This window comes from Myiozetetes cayanensis, unplaced genomic scaffold (assembly GCF_022539395.1).
Source record: "Myiozetetes cayanensis isolate MyiCay16 unplaced genomic scaffold, myiCay2020 scf33, whole genome shotgun sequence".
Lineage (NCBI taxonomy): Eukaryota > Metazoa > Chordata > Aves > Passeriformes > Tyrannidae > Myiozetetes > Myiozetetes cayanensis.
In genome coordinates, this window is record NW_026087555.1 from 130,479 (window position 1) to 150,590 (window position 20,112).

A 20,112-nucleotide genomic window follows, 5' to 3' on the forward strand; every position below is an offset into this window, starting at 1 on the left:
CCTGGACATCCCTGTGCCGCTCCTAATAGCTCCTGTGTGCCAGTCACCAACACATGTGTTGAGTCCGAGTCAGACCTGGGGGTGGAGGACGTCTGAACTGGTGGTCAACTGCAATTGAAACACACCAAACTGGGTATGATTTCTTTAATTTTTATGTGTTTGGGTACTCTTGTTGGTAACCAAACAAAGTACAGGTGATGTATGTATGACCGAAAGAAAAGTAGGGAGCGTTGTGGTATCAGTATGTCAAAAAGAAGTTTTAAAAAACCCCCAAAGATTGCCAAAAGCTGGTATAAATCACTTTAATTAAAATCTTCAAATATAAAAGTCACAAGCACTGTAATAAACAAAATTGTTAGGAAAGTTCTAAAAAGAAGCTACCAGGCAAATAATAACTTTTATGTTTTAGTTGTAAATTACATAATAATAATAACAATAATAATAAATTATTAACTTTATGTTGACTTTATGTAAGACTTTTCACTCCATCTTACACTCTCTTCACTTCTTTTATGGAACCTGGACAATGTAAACAAACAGCCTTTCTCATTTCTGATATGTTTTATGCCCTGACACATAAACTTTCAAAGAATGCATCTACTCTGTGGATGCAAACAAACAGTCCTTTGACACACTGAACTTTAATCTTTTTATTGTGCAGGTTTTCATCACAGCTACAAAAGTACATCTGTTTTTGAAGTCCTCTCATTAAAAAAGCTTCCCTGCCCTGAGCTGAAACCCCATGTGGCTGGTAGCATCTTTTTAAAGCTTAAAAAGGGAAGTACAGTGGTGCGGTGTTGTTTTGCCCCTGCTGTGCTCGCAATATCATACAGCATTGACAGTCGTGGGGGTTACATATCTTCAAGAAAAGCAGATGGAAATAAATATGTGTGGGAGGCCACAGGTATTGTCTGAGACCTTTTGTTATCCAGCAGACCAGTGGCCGGTGGCACATGGAACTGCAACAGGGTGTGCATGGGGAAGGCACAGCTGGGGAGAAAAGCCACCACCAACACAGATTTCTGGCCAAAATGGCTATTTTCCCAGTGGGAAGGATGTCGGCCTGGCTGGGAGTTTTGTCCCCAGGATCTCTAAGGCCATTGACGTCCCTCTAATGGTTGAGGCGTGAGTGGCTTGCTTGGCCTCATTATTATTCCATTTCCTCGAAGACACCTGAGTGAATTAGGGAGACTAAAGCAGAAAGAGCTTCACCTGAAGGTTCAGGAAAGTCTTTTCCGGCTGAACTGACTGTGGGGTGGTGAAAGTTGAGGAGTTGTGAACTCTCACCATGCAGCCCACTGACCACAGAGGGGTGCTGGTGGGCTCCTCTCCTTTCCTTGCAGGGATTGAATGCACATTATGGCAGAGGTAGACTATCCCACAGGAACAGCCTGCATTTCGTGTGTCAAAAACTTGCCTTTGGAAGGCACATGGCCACAGCTCCATCTTGTGACTGAACTCAACTAGCTTGGGAAAAATGTGTAGTACCTCCCCAAACCTGATAGAGGACCTGGTTTCTCTTCGAGGTCTTTCCACCTGCAGGCGCTCTGTCCTTGGTTTGCTTTCCATGTGCACAGTTTCCAACTCAAGATGCCCTCAGCAATCACAACGCCTTCTCGGGCTTCCCCACATGGTACAGGCAGAGTCACAGCTGTACAGCTAAAATAAAAACCCTGTTCATCCTTTCTGAAGGCAAGCTTTTCAAGAGACTGCTCTTAGAGCTGTGCTTGCAGAAACAAGAGGGAGAGGGGGATTGCAGTTTCCAGGCTGGCAGAGCCCCAAGCACAGTGTGAGAAGCTGCTGTGTCTCTGTGCGTGGCGTGGAGAAGGGCCCCCTGCTCAAGTGCAGCGACACAGGCTGGACCAAGAGCAAAACCAGCCCCTGCCTGGTCTTGCTTTACCTGGATAATTCTCCTGGGAGCTGAACAAGCCTCTTTCACGTTCAAATTACCCAGTGGGCCCTCATGTCTTCCCCAGCCCACAGATCGTACCAGTGCTGCCACATTTGCATCCCTTACTAGAATTAAATCCCACAGTAAAAATGTGAGTTTCTAGGATTAAAATCCCCTACTAGCCAAGTGCTTTACATTTATCCTGCATGTGTGTATTAACCATTTAAATGCAAGCAACAGCTTTGGCGTTTTTGATAACATAAAAACCGTAAGAGAAGGCTGGGAGTCCGAGTACACTGCCGGGACCAAGGGGCTTTTCGATAAGCTCTGGCAATGTTTTGTCATCCACCATCCGTAGCACATGGCCATTCAGCTCAATAGACCTGGAGGGAGACAGAGAGACTGTTTGGGCAGCTGTGCTCTGTTTGCCATCGAGCACAAATAGCTCTGGATCTGAGTGCAAACATTAACTCAGCCCAAAGGCAAACTAAACTTCCCTAGAGGGAAGAGCATCTGCAGCACTCTCTCTGCAAGGAGTCCTTTAGAGTGGTAGCACACACACAATGAAAACTAGATGTTTCTTAGTCTTCCAGTGAGGTAAGAGCAAAGCAGGCTTTGAAAAGTACATATTTTAATTGCCTTTTCTCCTGTAATTATGAAGGTATCTTCTATGCCCGTGGAGAAGATCCTTCCTGTGCAGATGCATTAGCAATAACAGAAAAAAAAGAAAAAAAAAGAAAAAAAAATCCCCAACATGCAGAGCCTGAACACGTTGCTGTAAATCAGGAGCCAGCACTTGGGAAAGCAATATTCCTGTGCTTGTGCAAAAGAAAAAGGTCTTTAGCAGCTGGTCCAGAGCCCTGAAGCCTGCTAGAAAAAAACTTCCCAATTAACATCAAGTAAGTGTCCTTGTACCTTAGCAAGCTTTCAGCAGCCTGAGTTTAGGAGACCTGATTAAACAGAAGTTAGATTTTACTGAAAAAAATACAGATGACTGAATGGTAACCTCTTCCTCCCCCTTGCAAATTGAACAAGGGGAGGTTTTAAAGACCATCTACCCTCTACTCACAGTCCTTTTCACAGGGACGGGAGGAATTGCACACTTACCTGGAAAGTATATTCTCTTTGCCATGAGGCAGTAAGAGGTACTGATCCACATGCTTGCTGGATAGGTAATCTGGTAGCTGCAAATGCTGGGTAATGTTGTAGAGGTTTAGGACAAACAGCGTCACGTCCCCTTCTCTGTACTTAGGGCTGCAAGGCAAGAGAAATGATGGTGGGGATCAGGAGAGAAAGAGGTTTCACATAAATGATGTGCGACCTTGCACTGTCCCAAATCGCGTTTGTTGGCCTGGGGGTGGCCATGGGCTCAGTTTTTGGGGTATTTTGCCCTCTCTGGAGGCTTACTTGAGAGTGTTCGTGCAGTGGAGGTAGACACGGAGCTTCCTCTCATTGGCTCCTGCCAGGCTGACCTGCAGCACCTTGGTACCCACCAACTTCTTGTAGAGCAGTGAGAGCCAGTAGTCCTGGGAGGCACAAAAACACATGTAAGCCCTTGTGTACATGCCAGGTACTCCACATGGTGCCTGACAGAATGTTCATTTTGCTCCAGTTTCAGGGGTGTTTTACCCATAGCTTTTTGCTTTACCAAGTTTTTTTTTCACCGTATCTGTTTAAATTCCCACAAGCAGCACAACTAAAGAGGAAACCTGCCTCCAACCTGCAGAACAGCCGTGTTTACAAGGTACCTTAAAGTCATTTTCCCCTTCATATGCAACTCTTGGAGCTCCTCCTACCAGGGAGAGACTGTTTATATTTTGGAAATGCCCTTTTTCAGGGCTCTGTAGCACCTCAAGGCTGAATGCAGGGAATAAGCTGACCTTCCTGCAGGAAAGCTTGTGCCTAAGGCACAGGCACAGGAAGAAGCCCCCAACAACTCTAACCCCTTTCACTAGCACTTTTGAATAGGTCTCAGAGTTGATTTCTGAACCCCAGTCAGGAGTGCATCCTCTGACATCCCAGGAGGATGCCTCAGACCAGGGTGATGCCCAGTGCAAACTCATTTTTTCCAGGTCTTTCCAGGCTTTCAAAGAGCTTCTCCCAGCAAATCTGTCTGTCTTCGAGGTTTTTCTAGAAGGAGAACTGTTGTGTTTCTCTCCTGACTCACCATGAGCCAGGAAATTACTTCTTCTATCAGCCTTCATGTACAGCCCCTCTGCAAGGAGGTGCAGCCTTCTGACGCTGCTGTGCTTCTTCATTTCTGTGCTAACTACAACTGCTGGAACTGCTGGATTTCCCTGCCTCAGAGGCACGATCAGCTTGATTAGCATCTGCCTGTATCTACTGCCTGTAGGTGAGGAACAAGGCACATGGTTTCAGTCCAAATTAAACCTATTTTAACTGAGGGAATAAAAAGCCCAAAGCAACAAGCCTGACAATGCAGCCTCTGGCATGAGGACCATCTGAACAACCAGGATGGAAAATCCCCATCTGCTGGGTTTTCTTTCAGGTGGTCTCTATGGCCATCTGTGAAAATCGCAATTTGGAAGCAGAAAAATAAGAGGAAAGCTAAAAAGAAAGATTCTACCCTCTCACCCCAAGCTAAGTGCTAGTAGTACAAAGAAACATGCTGTAGATGCAAGAACAATGTATAGTTCAAATAATGAAGTTTCATCACAACAGAATGTTATTTCCTAATAATCAAACTATACTAAATGTATATTTCAATTTGATTATTCTTCAGCCACTACCAAAGGCTGGATATGCTCATGACCTACAAAATGCTTGCATCTTGACTTCGTGTTGTCCCGGTTTTCACCTGGGATTTAATTTATTTTAATACCTCGCATCACTTCTGTTTAAAAATTTCCCATCACTCAGTTGAGGAGTACTCTTAAGAAAAACAGTCCATCTAGAAAAGCCTTGAGAGCTCCAGAAGTATCTGTATACAAACTAGAGCATCATGTTGCACAGATCAGTCTCTGCTGTGCTGAAGAGTGGCTGCATCCCTGCAGTTGCACTAAATATCTTGTATATACAATATATATATAATATGTTAACCCATAATGAAACCAGATAACTTTAGGTACAAGGATAACTGTGACTATTTAACAAAAAAAGGTGTTGTTAAAATAGCTGACTTGTACCTCCCCAGCCAGAGTTGCCTGTGCAGAAGTACCTGCAGCATTCAGGTGGTGTTAGGGGGTTCCTTACGTACCGGCAAAGGCTCAAAGTTGGCATCCACCAGGTGGTAGGTCCCTGCACCGAAGAAAACCTGTCTCATCACCACATCAATCCCTTCCCTGGCTGAAAGCCCAAGTTTGTCCAACCACCTGCCGAAAAATGAGGCAAATACCATGTAGCTTACATTGCTGACCTCAGTTGTACTCTATTGCCCCTCTCCAACCAGCTTGGGAAGCAGAAAAGCAAAAATTACCATATGATGCTGATTTCCTTAAAATCACACAACTAATTTCAATTCAAATCTTGCATGATTACATTAAAAAATGATTCCAGACCACCTCTGGAAGTCTGAGTTGGTGGGAAGAGTTGCTCTACTCCCTTGTTTGCAGGCAGTGGAAAACAGGAGCGGCAGTCGAAGCTCCTGAAGGGAGCCAGGGGTCCTGAAGGAAGGCCAAGGGTCTGAAGGCTGAGGGAAATCATCACACCAATGACAAGGTTGCCTGTTGTTAATGATCTTTGACTTGGCGGCCTATTGGACCTTGATTTAAAGGTCATCACATTCCAATGCAATTTTATCTCCTTGAATGTGCAAACTGATCAAAGTGCTAATAAAAGCACGAGTTCTTCAATTTCAACAAAATGCTACAGTTGGTGTCCTTGAAGAAAATTATTTAGATTCGTTATTTCATAGCGGTCAAAGGATGGCATCAGAAAAGGACATCTGTGCCATGAATGACTTTCCTTCCTCACAAAAGGACAGAGCTGGCATTGCAGATTTGAAGGCTTCTCGTACTTCTCATCCCCTGTTTCCTATGGGAATCTGCTGTTGCCTGGGCGTACAGTGAACCTCAGGCACAGCACAGAGGGAGTGGTGGGAGGGTTACAATCCTTAACCCACCCATTGCTTGCACTCCCCAGGAAGCCTGAGGAAGCCACGTTCCTCCCGTGGTGCAGGTACACAGCCCCTTCAGCAGGTGAAATGTGTAATTCCCCCACACCTGGGAGATGGCACTCACATAAAGCCAGCAACATAAGTGTTGGACAGTCTGGGAGCTCCCCCTCCATAGGCAGAGCTCGTCTCTCCCAGCCAGACCTTCTTGTTGGGCACGGTCCCATCAACAATCTGGCCGGTTTAGCATTAGGGAAGAAGAGAAAGAGACAACAGTTAAGTTTTGGGGCTACTGAAATAATTGAAATTTTGTGCTTTAGCCAAAAGATTTGTATGTTGTTTGCATTTAAGGGATATCACCAGATGAGATGGGATGTCACAGAAATTTTGATCAAAAGGACTAGAAGTAGATTTACATCACACTCCCTCAAAAAAACCTTGTAAACCTCAAAAAAACCATATGAAATAAGGTAAACATTGCTAAAATCCAGGTCCTGGATTGTAGCAGCTGAGTAGTGCTGCATTCTAAGTTATAACGTTCTCAGGATCAAAAAATACGAAAAAAAAAAAAGGAGGTGGGGGGTGGAATGACCATAAATTACATCCCTGAGTAACAACTACCTCAATAAATGGGAATGTTGTAGGTGTGTGATGTTTTCAATGTCAGCAGCACCCAAGCTTTGAGGACCCCTGTTCATTGCTTATAAGGAATTGTACTTTATTCTGGAATGTTTGCTGACCCCTGGAAAGCTGAACATAGGAATGATTGAACAGGACAAGGCACCTCCAGGACTTCGTGTATGGCTGTGGCAAAGGTATCCAGCACTTCAGGGCTCAAGAAATCCCTCCTTGTTGCACTCCGTCCATTCACATAGTAACTGAAAGTGGGAAAAAGAACATAGCCAAAATTAAGGAAAAATACCACAAGTGGTACAAAATACTACCAAAAGTATTCAGCTGCTTGATACATTTATCCACAGCACTATTTTTTTGTCCAGGTCTTTTTCTTCTTTTGTTTTCCAAATGTGTAGATATTTCATTTGTATTTAAGGGACTGTTGGATATAATTACCTCGATGGAGGCAGGATATCACAGAGATCTCCAAGAGCAGAAGTAGTAGGTTTGTTTGCATCTACTCATTTAGAATTAGGAAAACATCACTGGGTAAGAGCCAGCTTCTGCAGATCTTCTCTTACTGAGGAGTCCAACACTCCTATGTGATTACTTGCATTACTGTATCAGGTTATACATTAAAAATATCAGATCCCAGCTTCTGCCCCTCTGTTGGAATATTTTGGTCATTTGGAGGGGAAGAGGATGTAGCCATCCTTATGGGATGAAGGTTGGCCTCCACCAGGAGCAGTAGAACTTTTAAGTCTGGTTTTTCCAAATAAAGAATGGGAAATGGGATCCTTGTGGTTTTTGCATTTCATTGTGCTGTCACTTAGTCCTACTAGAAGTAGCTGAAGTCTTCCAGCCACAACAGGAAGCTAAAACCTGATAATCCTAAATTAGTAAAGAAAATAACACATGTCCACTTAAAGCAAAGGCAAGCCACAGGGCAAGAACAGCCCAGGGAGGGGAGAGGACAAGTTTCATGTTTTCTAGCAGCTCAAAATGCATAGGCAAGTCATACATATATATATATACATATATATATATACATACACTCATATATAATATAAGTATATGCATCTTTTCCAACTCTCACCTGATTGCTGCACGTCACCGTGCTGCATTTGACTCTGGAAAAAAACCTGCCTTCACACAGAAATGACTTTCAGACATGAGGGGTTCATGGCAGGTGCCCCGGGGCCAACTTGCCACTGGAGCCTTTTAAACCTGCATAGGTAAGCCAGGCACAAGAGCAAAGGGCTGGGACTGTGCCTGTGCTGCTTGCACTGCGGGTGGGATCTGAGGGCCAGTTACCCATACAGAGCCCAGACTCGCTTGGAGAGCAAACCTAAGGGAACAGGAGAAGCTACTATCCTTTCCCCATGGGTACGGGTCAGCCAGACCTGCAGGGCTTTTCATTTATATCAAGAAGAGATAAATAGAGAGAAAAAGGGCAGCACATAATACATCAGCTCCCTTCTTGCCACGGGACAGTGCATTTTATTTGCAGGGGGTGGCAGCTTGGAGCTTTGAAACAACCAGGACTGCAGCTCAGGTCTCACTAGCTTTTGGTAGGTGTTGAAATGCGTGTGCAAAAAGGCTCAACTGCTGCAGAAACTCTCCTCGTGCCGGGGAGAGCCATGACTGACGTAACCCCTCACACTCCTGTGAGAAGAAAAGCTGCTATGTCATCTTTTTTCCCCACTTCCCACTTCTGTTTTTCTCCAGGCACATATTTAGCAAGCAAAAGGACTGACTTGCACACATTGCATTCCCTGCAGCTGTGCTTGTGTTACAACCCATGACCACTGCTTTTGGGTCTCTGCTAGAAAGTAGCCTCTTTGGAGGCTGTCTGCACTTCTCTAACATGCTCCCTCAACTCATCTCTTATTCTGAACAGAGAAGTTTGTGGAGAGGCCCCTGAGGAACTGCTGAAAAGGGTATTTCACCCCCCTCCTTCCCAGTGACATGTTCAAATTGACATTTTGTAAAGAAAACAGGGAATAATCAGAGTGACAATGGCATCCAAGTGGTACTTACTGGTGCCACGTGACAGAGTCGATCACCTTCCCTCCCGATTTCAGGAAGCTGCAACCAGAGGGAATGTGGTGAAGAGCAGGGGGTTAGGAGGCGCTGGTGATGGGTCGTGGCCCTCCCACAAGTGAGCCACCATGCACAGCCCTCCCCTCTGCCCCCGGCTGCCGGCAGTGATGGTGAATGCTTTGGAACCACAGCCTTTGGGCAGCCTGGCTGCCTCAGCAGATTGCTTGGAGGATGAATTAATGTTTAACACACAGGTGTTTCTAGGGCAAAAAGCCCTTGTTAGCACAGCAGTAGAACCAGCACTCAGTGGAAAAGCATGCAGATCACTGACATGCTGCCAGCAGCTGAGTTTCAACTGGCTGAATATTTAAGCCTTGAGCTCATGCATGCAGGTAAGGCTTTAGCTGTCCTCAGACAAGGGGAAAAAAATCCATGTTTATAATTTAAGAAAAAATGCAATAAAATTGTTCTCAAATAGGCCATGTCTGTCCATTTGTACATCCGTGCTATTGATTTGGAACAGAAAATCCTTAAAACCCTGCCCAGGTGTGTCCTCATGCCCCCCTGCATCTGGATGCAGACAAAGTACCACTATCCTCACCTGCCCCACCCTGGAGGGTGCTGCTGGTGCCCCACAGCCCTACCTTCTGAGCAGTCTCTGTGTGTGCTTCCGGGGCTGCCCCACATCAGGACCGTAGAGCTTTGCGTGCTGGTAGAGGGTGTAGTTATTCAGAAGCTGGCGTAAGTGAATAAAATCTTGCCCTAGCTGGGAGCCATCGATGTGGATGCCAGATTTCTTCCTGAAGCTGTTGGGCTCTGGGAAAGACACGCACACGTCAACGCCCTGCTCTAGTTCTGGGACACAAAATAGGGCAGCTTGTTCCACGTGGGGAGCACCAGTCCCCTAAGGCTTCACCTGATCTGGCAGGGTATGAGTGAGATATTTGGAGGTAGTAAGCATGAGATCAAAAGCCTGGGGGAACGCAGCGTGCTGCTCTCCAGCACTCCGTCCCAGCCAGTCTCCTTAGGTGACATGCTGCACCTTGAGGAATACTGTTCACCTGATCTAAAAGCCTTGGTAGGAGCAGCAAAATCACCTCAATTTTCTCATTTGTTGTATCTTCTCGTGAAATCCCTCCTTGCAAAATTAAGACCTTAACGTTTCTTAATAAAACATCACTTTGCCTTTATGTGCCATCATCCCAAACACCCAAAACTGGGATACCAGCCTGTACCCTGTGGTGGTACTTTCCCAGGTGATGGCTGGCCTGGCCAACAAGCTGGCTTTGCACTTACCATTCCCTAGCTCCCAGGAGATGTTGTAGCTCTGTGAGGCACAGTAGTCCAGCAGCGCCTGGGCGTTCGAGCTGTCCCACTGCAAACCACCTTTCCGCAGCAAGGCGTTGAGTCCAAAGATCAGGTGAAACCCTGAGCAGTTTGCAAAGCTGTAGAGAATATCCAGGGTATTTTCTGCACAGAGGAGAAAGGGAGGATGCTTATCTCAAGGTTACACTGTGCTAATTGAGCTCCAGCCAAGCAACAGTTGTGCTGCCCGTATTTATTTAGTCTGATGCTGCAGATGTGCAAACAGTAGAAAAAGAGTTCTTTGAATATTTTGCTAAGGGGATGAAATGTTTATTTTTCAGTGGTTTCAGCTCCTAGCAGCCTACAAGCCTTTTACTGTGGGGCAGAGATTTGCACCTCCTTGTTTATAAACCCTACAGAGAAATCCATCAAAGTCTTACTTGTAATGGTGGTGTTTTTGTGCTTTTTCCGGTTCTGCTCAGCAAGAATCAGCTTCTCCTGGCTGGGCCACTGGACCAGCAGCAACTTCTCAACAGCAGAGAATACAGGCGTTGAGCCACAAGCCTCTGTAGGGTAGAAGGTTGATAGGAATTAACTCCTAACTCCTCACCTGCACAGCCAGGGTCCAACACATGAGGGGCTGCATCCCTCAGGAGGAGGCACAGTTCCTTGGTGCCAGGCTGGGAGCTGGTCACGCACTTCTGTGAAACGCACCACCGCTTTCATAGCAATAACCACATAGGAAAAGAGGGCTGGCTTAATGCATCAATAGACACTACGTAAAAAAATGCATATTTTTCAGTTTGAGGTGATGGAGATAGTGGGGTGAGGAAGACTGAGCTGCGCTTTTGTAAGCTGGTATTGTGTCAGTCAGCCCCCAATAAACTGTTTTGTTTGGAGCACCATCCAGAAACCCTCGTTCCGGTGACCTGGTAAAGCGTGGGCTGCCATGCCCAAGGAGCAGATAAGTTGTCCTGGCACGCAGTGGTGTGGCAGGGATCATAGCCCATCTTGCTGGGGCCACAAACGGGGCAATGCTTCCTGCACTGCCCGTCCTGTGCAGAGGAAAGCGCTGAATTCCCTTCATGGCTCTGGCAGCAAGGCTGGCAGGAGTCATGAGACACTTGTTTTTCAAAGCTCATGTTTTTTTCTTGGCACGCAAACCAGGAACAAGCCACAACCTGGAATGGTTCCTCTTCCTAAAGAGAGGAAGGCACGAGCCAGGGTCTCAGGAGGCAGCTACTTAGTGAGGTGATATGAGGGGAAAAGTACCACTCGACCTCAAAACCGAGCATCCCTGGTTGTACAGTAAGGTATGATTGCACTGTTGAGCTATGTACCACAGGAACAGATGGGAAATTTTTCACTGGAAACAACTCTAGAAGGATTTATGTGCTTTTGCTACTGTTTAAAGAGAAAATACCAAGCTCAAGAAGTTGGCAGTGGTCCAGTGGGTCCATGCTTGCCCTGTCAAAGAGACAGGAGAGCAAGGCTGCACCCCCAGCCTAGCTCTCTGGCTTTGGCCAGCACAGAGAAATCACACACTCTGTTCTCCTCAGGTTATTTCTTCCATCTGTTACTTAATTTTCATAATGAAGCCACAGCTTTTGTGCTGACCTTGAACACTTCCCAGGCAGTGGGGGAGGTCCCAAGACTGCTGCAAGAAGCACAGGGCAGCAGAGTCCCAGCAGAGATGCCAGGGCAGATATGAGTCCCCTGCATTCTTTCTCACTTTCCAATGGCTGGCATAGCTCTTCCCACCAACTGTGTTGAAGGTCCACGGATCTCCTCTCCATGAAGGAGAGGAATGATGACCCTGTGGAGGACACCCAGCACTGTTGCTGTACCCTTGCAGCATCCCCGTCCTGCATCAAAGTCCTCTCCTAAACCCAGAACGGTTTCGAGTCTAACATGTTGATGCCCGTTTTACCTTGCTGTGCCTGAAGTTCCCAGAGGATTTTTTCTTCTGAAGTTGAATCTTTGTTGGGATCAAAGATAAGAAAATCTGTCTCAGTGCCACCGAACCTCAGGAAGCCTGGGGACAGTGCTGTCGCCAGTGCACGCAGTTTGGGATTGCTGAGGAAGGAACATTGAGAAACAGAGAATCACTGTAGCTTTGGTGTAGAGGCTAAACATGGGAAGTACTTGGAGGAATATGCTGCAGTGACTTAGGGCTATCCAGTTCACTCATGGCACTCCTGATGCCTCCTTGGATCTGTGTCCCAGCTCTCTGCACTGTACAACAGGGAAACTGCTGGCCAGGTGAGCTAGGAGAGCATTGATAAGGAAACAAGGTGAAGACGTGCCTGTGGGAACACGGGCACAGACAGGGATCCAAATCCTTGGGGAAAAGTAAGGCAGTATTTCAAAACAGGTTTTTTTTCCCTAAACATCCCGGTCCCCTAGATCTTTTGGTTTTGTTTGTGCAACACTAACATAACAGTCCTGTGAGAAGGTGGGCATAAAACTGACTTTACATCATCAGTCCCGATTTCAATCAACAACAGCCAAAGCAATCTTTTTTGTACCCAAGAAAGATTAGGAGTCCACGCTGGGGCAGGTGCTAGCTTTAGCAAAGCAGGTGCATAAAAGAACACAACTCTGCCTCTGTGACTTGCACACACTCCGTGCAGGATGTGCAGCACCGACACCCAGCCCTCACTGGGGGACGGAGGATGCCAGGCACATCAGCCCTATCTGCCCAGTGGTGACAAACAGCAGATTAGAGGCCACTGAGTACTTCCCACTCCTCTTGGTGGCAGGGCTGGCCCCAGAATGAACCCCAAGGCAGTTGAGGCTGGAGGCTGGGGACCTGAGCACTTTCCAGTAAAGATGGTGGCACCTTTCTCCCCACCTCAGTGAGGAAGAAAAGATGGAAGTGGTGGGAGGAGGGAAATCAGGACTGGAGAAATACTGTGGGTATAAAAAATGGGATCAGAGAGATGAAAAGGGAAGAATTAAGATAGTTTCCAAGAAAAAAAAAAAAAAATTAGAGCAAAAGCAGGGAAGAAAAGGCAGAAGAGAGGTCAGAGGCAAAAGAACGGACAGGGAACACCATCACCCAGCAGCCTAGAGTTGTTTAGGACAAAAAAGACTTTGTGTGTTGGATCTCTTCAGTTCAGCTTTGATGGTGACAGACCCTCCTCAGCATTTATTTGAATTTATGTTGACTAAAGTCTGCCAAACCACCTGAGGGCTCAGATGATTTTTGTCTTGCGGAACAGCAGGGATAGCAGCCCCCAGCCCCTCCTCACATAACACCTCTGCTCTGTAGAATCACAGAATTGTTAAGCTTGAAAAAGACCTCTCTAAGATCATAAAATCCAAACATTAACCCAGCACTGCCATGTTCACCACTAAACCACATAAACTATGCCCCAATGTGCCACATCCATAGTTTTTTTGAACACTTTCATGAATGGTGATCCCACCACTTCCCTGTTCCAATGCCTACTTTTCTTAATATCCAATCTAAACCTGCGCTGATGCAACCTGATGCCGTTTCCTCTCGACCAGTCACTTGTCACCTGGGTCAAGAGACCGACACACATCTCATTACAACCTCCTTTCCGGTAGTTGTAAAAGAGCTCGCCTGAGCCTCCGTTTGCCAAACAACCCCAGTTCCCTCAGTTTCCTGCTCCTTTTTTTTCTGCTCGCAAAGCAGCTTCTCTCCCAGGTTTATCCCCGAGCTGCCCCTTCCCCGCATCCACCCACGGAAGGTACAGCCTTGCTGCCGCGGGAGGATGGAATTGGCGAATCCCGAAGCACAGGGGATCCAGCAGCCTCTCCCGACCCTAGTTCCAGGGATGAGGGGTTCCCCGTTCCCCCCCAGCTCGCTCCGCAGAGCATTTGTCGGTTCCCCACCGGGATGACCGGGTTCCCCCCGCACCCCCGTGGCTGAGAACCTCTCTGCCTGCCAGGTACCTCTCCCCTTGCCCCGGGGAACCCCTTCGCCGTGCCTCTTCCCTCCCCAGGATCCTTTTTCCTTCTCCCAAGGAGGCGAGAGGTGGCTCACCTGAGCAAGGCGACAAAGCGCGGATCCCGGGCCAGGCTGGCATCCAGAGTAAGGGAGAGGAAATCCGGGCTCACCTCGCCGCGGGGGCTGCCCCGGAGCCCCAGCCGAAGCACCGCCGCCCGCTGCCCCCCCGCCAGCGCCGGCAGCAGCAGCGGCAGCAGCAGCGGCAGCAGCAGCATCCTTCGCTCCCGACCCGCCGCCGCCACCGGCACCACCCCCGCGGAGGGCGGGCCAAGGGGTTCAGCCCCGAGCTCCCCGCCAGGAAGGACGGGGCCGGCGTGAGCAGGACCCTCCTCACCCTCTGGAAGCGGCTTTAGGGCTTCAGTCGCATCGTTGGAACGCAGCCCTGCTCTTCGAGCCTCAAATCAGCGGCAAGACACCCGAAGCTGCCTCAGCCCTTGCACCTTCAACCCTCCCAGCTGCCTCAACCATTGCAAAATGAACCTGTGTTTCAAGCTGCTTCTTTGCCTGCTCACGCCTTTGCAGCCTTGCAGCCGATCGGCCACTTCTTACAGCATCGCGCCCTGCCCGAGCGGCCCTGGGCAGCTGCCTGCACAAACAGCGGGCTCGGAAATCGCTGCAGGCTGAACGCTGCTGCTCGAGGGCTAAAATGTCGGGCTGACAGCCCAGCCACGGGCCTCCACTGTGGGAAACCGAGTCACAGCCAGGTCAGAATGAAAACCACCTCCCCCTGCAACAAACACTGTTGGAACAGGGATATTTCTTAATTGCAGAAACATTAAACTTGGAATTACGATTACAATAAAGATTCAAGCGTGCTCTGGCTCTGCCCCCAAGGTGTTCCCTGCAAAACTTCTTCGGCGACACCTGACCTTGCAGGGACTCATGTCGGGAAACAGCCAGGTGCAGCCTTGGAGCAGGTATTGCTTAGTATCATGGAATGATTTGGGTTGGAAGGGACCTTAAGGATCATATAGTTCTAACCCCCCTGCCATGGGCAGGGACACCTCCCACTAGGCCAGGTTGCTCAAAGCCCCATCCAACCTGGCCTTGAAGACTTCCAGGGATGGGGCATGCACAACCTCTCTGGGCAACCTGTTCCAAGTCTCATCACCCTCATAGTAAAGAATTTCTTCCTAACATCTGATCTAAACCTACCCTTCTTCAGTTTAAGGCCATTCCGCTCTTGTCCTATCACACCATGTCCTTGTAAAAAGTCCCCCTCCAGCTCTCTTGTAGATACCCTTTTAGGTACTCAAAAGTGCTATAAGGTCTCTCTGGAGCCTTCTTTTCTCCAGACTGAACAACCCCAGCTCTCTCATCCTGTCTTCATAGGAAAGGTGCTCCAGCCCTCTGATCATCTTCATGGCCTCCACTGGACTTATTCCAAGAGGTCCATAACCTTCTTATTTTGGGGGCCCCAGAGCTGGATGCAGTACCGCAGATGGAATCTGAGGTAGAGGGAGACAATCAGTTCCCTGGACCTGCAGGTCTTGCTTCCTTTGGAGCAGCCTAGAATATATATTGGCTTTCTGGACTGCAAGAATGTTTCCAATTTGCAGTTTTTAAACAATTACATTTTACATCTCCATTACATTTCACACCTGCGTCAGTTCATCCTGAAGCATCCATGTTTCTTGCTGAGTTTGTTTTCAAGGAGTTTTCTGCTGGAACAGGCTGCAGATCTGTTACTTTATTTGGGTGCAGCACTTCCCACGCACATTGGAGCTGGAGCATTAATCAGTGTGGCTCAAGTGCTCGCCTGCCTGGCCCTTCCTGTTCCTGCTTGCTCTACATTTTTGTACTATTAAGTAACTCTCCACCAGAACTAGAAGAACTGGACCAAATTAACTCCGTTTTTGATAAACACATCCATGAGTCTGCCAAAAAGGAAACATCAGTGACACTCCTGACTGTCTCAATATCTTAGCCAGGGTAACGCTTCCCATTTTGGGGGTGCAGCACCAATTATATGCCTACGCCCCAGGAAGGGCTGGGGTGACTGTCAGCCAGAGGAATAATTCATCTATCAGCAGGTGACTGGAGCATCACACAAACTACCCAGCCCCATGAGTAAACCAAGGATATAAGAATGTAGCTCAAGTGTGTGATAAATCGTTGCTGCAAACCTAGTTAGGGTTGCTACTACAGGTACAGAAAAGGTTAACAGGTGTCAGGAGAGATGCAACCTGTGCACAATTTTTTTCCTGTTGGAATTCACTACTTCTGCCTTCATTTCCTCAATATACTTCTTTGAGGAGAGGAGTTTTAAATCACTTACCACTGTGCTGTATTTCTAAACAGCAGAGGCACAAGGTGTGTATTTCAAATGGTCAAGCCTATGTTGTGGTTTCAATCGCTGTGAATAGATGTGTGTACATAAGGTTTAGCACGTGTTATGTTTTCTGCAGCCTGCAAACACTCGTAGCTGGAAAATAATGCCTTCCAGCATTTGCATAAGAGCTAGAGGTACTAAACAAGAATCTGCAGCTTTTGCCTGGGCATTTTTTCACATTGTTTTATACCCATTTTTAAATATTGCAACGTAGGGGAGATCAGTACAGAGGTATTTGGACTCCCATGGAAAATTTGGGCTAAGAGGGACCCCACTGCTCTTCCTGGGGAAGCACCAAGAACTGATATATTTTCATATATATCAATATATATATATATCAATGTTTTACCTTCTGCGTATTGAGGGAATTCTGAAGGGAAGAGTTATACAAAGAGCAAACAATTCTTGTGACACAGCAGTGTTTGGGCGGATGAACAGAGCAGACCTGTGTCAGAGTAGCACTCTGTTTCTGTATAAGAAGTATCAGGAAGATGAAACTAAACTGATGCCAAGAAAGCATGGAAACTGTAAAAAACAGAGATGCCTATCGAAGTGGTTTTGTAAGCTCTCCTTACTCCCTGCCCCCAAACCCCCAGCCAGACCTCGCCCTGACAGAGCACACAGCCCTCAGCACTCCCAGCTGGTTTTATTTCTGAACTCAGCTGGTTATGGGAGGCTGAGACTGCACCGTTTTATAATAAATTTTGTAAACTGTGCTGTGTTTATTCAGAGCTGGGAATAACACCATGGGTCTAGCTTTTAGCAGTTCTCTTTGAAGTGCACACAGCTTTATAGGTAGTTCGAAAAGACTGTTTCCACTGAGTCTGCAACTGACAGATTCAGGTAAGGTGGGAGTTGCGGAGCACACCAAAATCACTCAGCCTCCCACTTACCAGAACAAAGCTTTTATGTGAGAACATTTGCCTCTCATTACAACTGATGTGCAGAGCTGGACCACCCTGCTGAAAGAGATGAAATGAAGCTTTTGAAGGATGGACAAAGTGAGAGCTGCCTAAGCAGGACTAACCTCACATGGAAATGGCTTTCTAGAACAGAGGAACACAAAAGGTCTTGTTCACACAATGAAAATTAACAGCTAAACGTTAACCTAAGGCTTGACCCTCTTACCAGTCCTTGCAGAGAGACATTTTAAATAGGTTACATACAGGGATTCCTAAAAGCACAGAATTATGATTCGGGGAAGGACGGGAATCACCATTCACAAAAAATTGGTCTCTGTGGGTGAGCTGGAAAATGGAGTGAAGAGGGACAAAGACTAAGAAATACGCTCTGAGGTTTTAGGGCAGAACACTTATTCTGCATCTGAAAAGAGTTGCACACACCATAGATCTGATTCAATTTACTGTGGATTATGAAGGCTTTGGCTGGAACATCCTACATGTTTTTATGACCTACCTTAGCTTTGAAGCACCTACTCTTATTTCACATAGAAGTAAGATAAATTCATCAACATAGCTTCTTTACCTTTAACACAGGCTTTAGGATACAAACATCCATTGAAGCAAGTGAGAAATCTTTGCTTTCCAAAACATCCTGAACTCATCCTTGCTTAGCACAAGCTTTCCCATAGCACATCCATTAACCAAATCATACCCATTCCAATATCTGCATGTTACATATATATATACATATATATATATACATATATATATATTTTTTTTTTTTTATGAGCCTAGTACTGTAGTTGACATTGAACTACTTCAGAATCATCCAGCAGGACAAAAATATCATGACCAGCATCTGTTGTATACCTTTTTTCCCCTCTCCCATCTTCACCCAGCGGAAAAGCCCAGGTAAGAAAGCTTTATATGAAAAGCATTTGATCATACATTGATACATATTGTAGAAAGAATAAGTGGTATGAAGTGCATACACTGCCTTGCTTGACAAGCTTGATTTTAGAAAAAATAAGACAAGCTACATATATCAGAGTTTCAGAGAAAATTAGAGCAGCTTCATTAATTCCACTTCTGATGTTCTTAAAGGTAACAGAGAAAGCCTTGAGGGAGTTGCACTCATCCATCTGGCAGAGCACAGCCTGTGTAAACAGAACAGCAGAGACAACAAACGTCAACCTCTTTTTCTTTCCAGACCAGCTTCATGCAGATCTGAAACCACTTGCTTATTTCAAACCAGCTTTTCCTACCATTTTCAAAGGGGATCTGGTATTTGTAGGGAATACTTGACTTCCATTCTAAACGTCCATCAGGTCAAAATCTGAACTCACAACAGTGCTGGTTGTTAGTGATGTACAGTGAGGTTACAGTTAGTAACTGGCAGGAAGAATTTTTTTCCTGCTGTTCCCGTCCACTGTATAAAAATAAAAATGTACACTCTGATAAGCATGCAAGTACAAATATCATTGTGACAGAGGTTACTGCCTCGTTAACTACTCTGTAGTTAATGCAGCATGGATTATATCCACAACACCAGTACTAATAAAGCAGTACTCAGAGTGAATAATTTTACAGTAACTTGCTCTTTGTTTTGTTTTTGATTTCCCCCTCCCCCCCAGATCCATGCAAGACTGTACCAAACTCTGGAGAAAGCACCAAAAAATACTTTAGAGCAACTGGTTAGCCTTAAGAGCATCACTAAAATTTTCTTATATGTGTACTACATCAACTACTTAGGTACATACAGTTATGCTGGCGTGAACATCATCTGTCTTTTGAATGTAACACAAATAAACCAATAGAGAATTTAATATTATCTATCATTTGGTCAAAAATATATCTCAAAAGGGCAAGGCACTAAGAGACAGACTTACACAGCCTCAAGTCATGGCAAATACTGCTTCTGCCCTTGAGAGCCAATTACTGTTAGAGCCAACGTAACATTTTCTGTTTCCAAAGCCATTTGTGCCTTAGCCCTTCAGGATCAGCAACAGGATTCCTCTACAGGCACTCAATCAACCAGTGGAAATGAATCATGCTGCCGCTAAAAAGTGCTGGTTTAAAATTCTTGACCTGGTTTAATACTGAATGCACTCAAATATTGCACTTATATAAACTTCATAAGCCGCTATGAATTATCATAACTAGAAGTATGTTTCTGCTAAATAAAGAATTTATTCAATTGCTACCTATGATGCAACACCAAAATCAGCAGTACAATACTAGCATTGTCATCAGTTTTTCACCATTATTTCTTTCAATCAAGCGTTCAACATCTAATGCCCCACTGAGTTTAAAACCATTCTTGTTTATTTCTAGAATGCCAACATAATTAACTGAATTGAGTAACAAACACACAGTTTAACAAAGGTTTATCTTAATTTTGCTTTATTGAGAAGAGACACCTGATTTTGCAGAGAAATGCCACGTTTAGGTGTCCTACTATACTGGCTACCATAACTCAAAACTACTTTCATGCCCTACCTGGAATACTGCATCCAGGTCTGGGGGTCCTCAGCACAAGAAAGACACGGACCTGTTGGAGCAGGTTCAGAGGAGGTCATGAAGATGATCAGAAGGCTGGAGTCCTTCTCCTATGAAAATAGGCTGCAGGAATTGGGGTTGTTCAGCCTGGAGAATGCTCCAGGACTTACAAAAAAAGAGGAAGAGAGACTTTTTTTATACAGGCAGATAGTGATAGGACAAGATGGAATGGCTTTAAACTAAAAAAGGAGATATTTAGATTAGGTGTTAGGAAGAAATTTTTCCCTGTGAGGGTGGTGAGGCACTGGCACACGTTTCCCAGAGAAGCTGAGGATGCCCCATCTCTGGAAGTGTTCAAGGCCAGGTTGGATGGGCCTTTGAACAACCTGGTCTAGTGAAAAGTGTCCCTGATTGCAGAGGAGATGGAACTAGATGATCTTTAAGATCCCTTCCAACCCAAACCATTCTACGATT

General features: G+C 46.1%; 1 protein-coding gene across 1 annotated transcript; it reads right to left on the bottom strand.

Annotated features, from left to right (window-relative positions):
- Nucleotides 1-313: 313 nt before the first annotated feature.
- HPSE (heparanase) lies at nucleotides 314-14,172 on the bottom strand (the record flags this gene model as incomplete). The annotated part of the gene is given in 13 exon segments (XM_050327349.1): nucleotides 314-2,274; nucleotides 2,999-3,145; nucleotides 3,299-3,417; nucleotides 5,109-5,223; nucleotides 6,091-6,197; nucleotides 6,748-6,841; nucleotides 8,619-8,666; nucleotides 9,266-9,437; nucleotides 9,918-10,091; nucleotides 10,367-10,492; nucleotides 11,857-12,002; nucleotides 13,942-14,136; nucleotides 14,138-14,172. Coding segments are annotated over 13 exon segments (1,638 nt in total), but the record flags the coding sequence as incomplete, so codon positions are not given.
- Nucleotides 14,173-20,112: the final 5,940 nt, after the last annotated feature.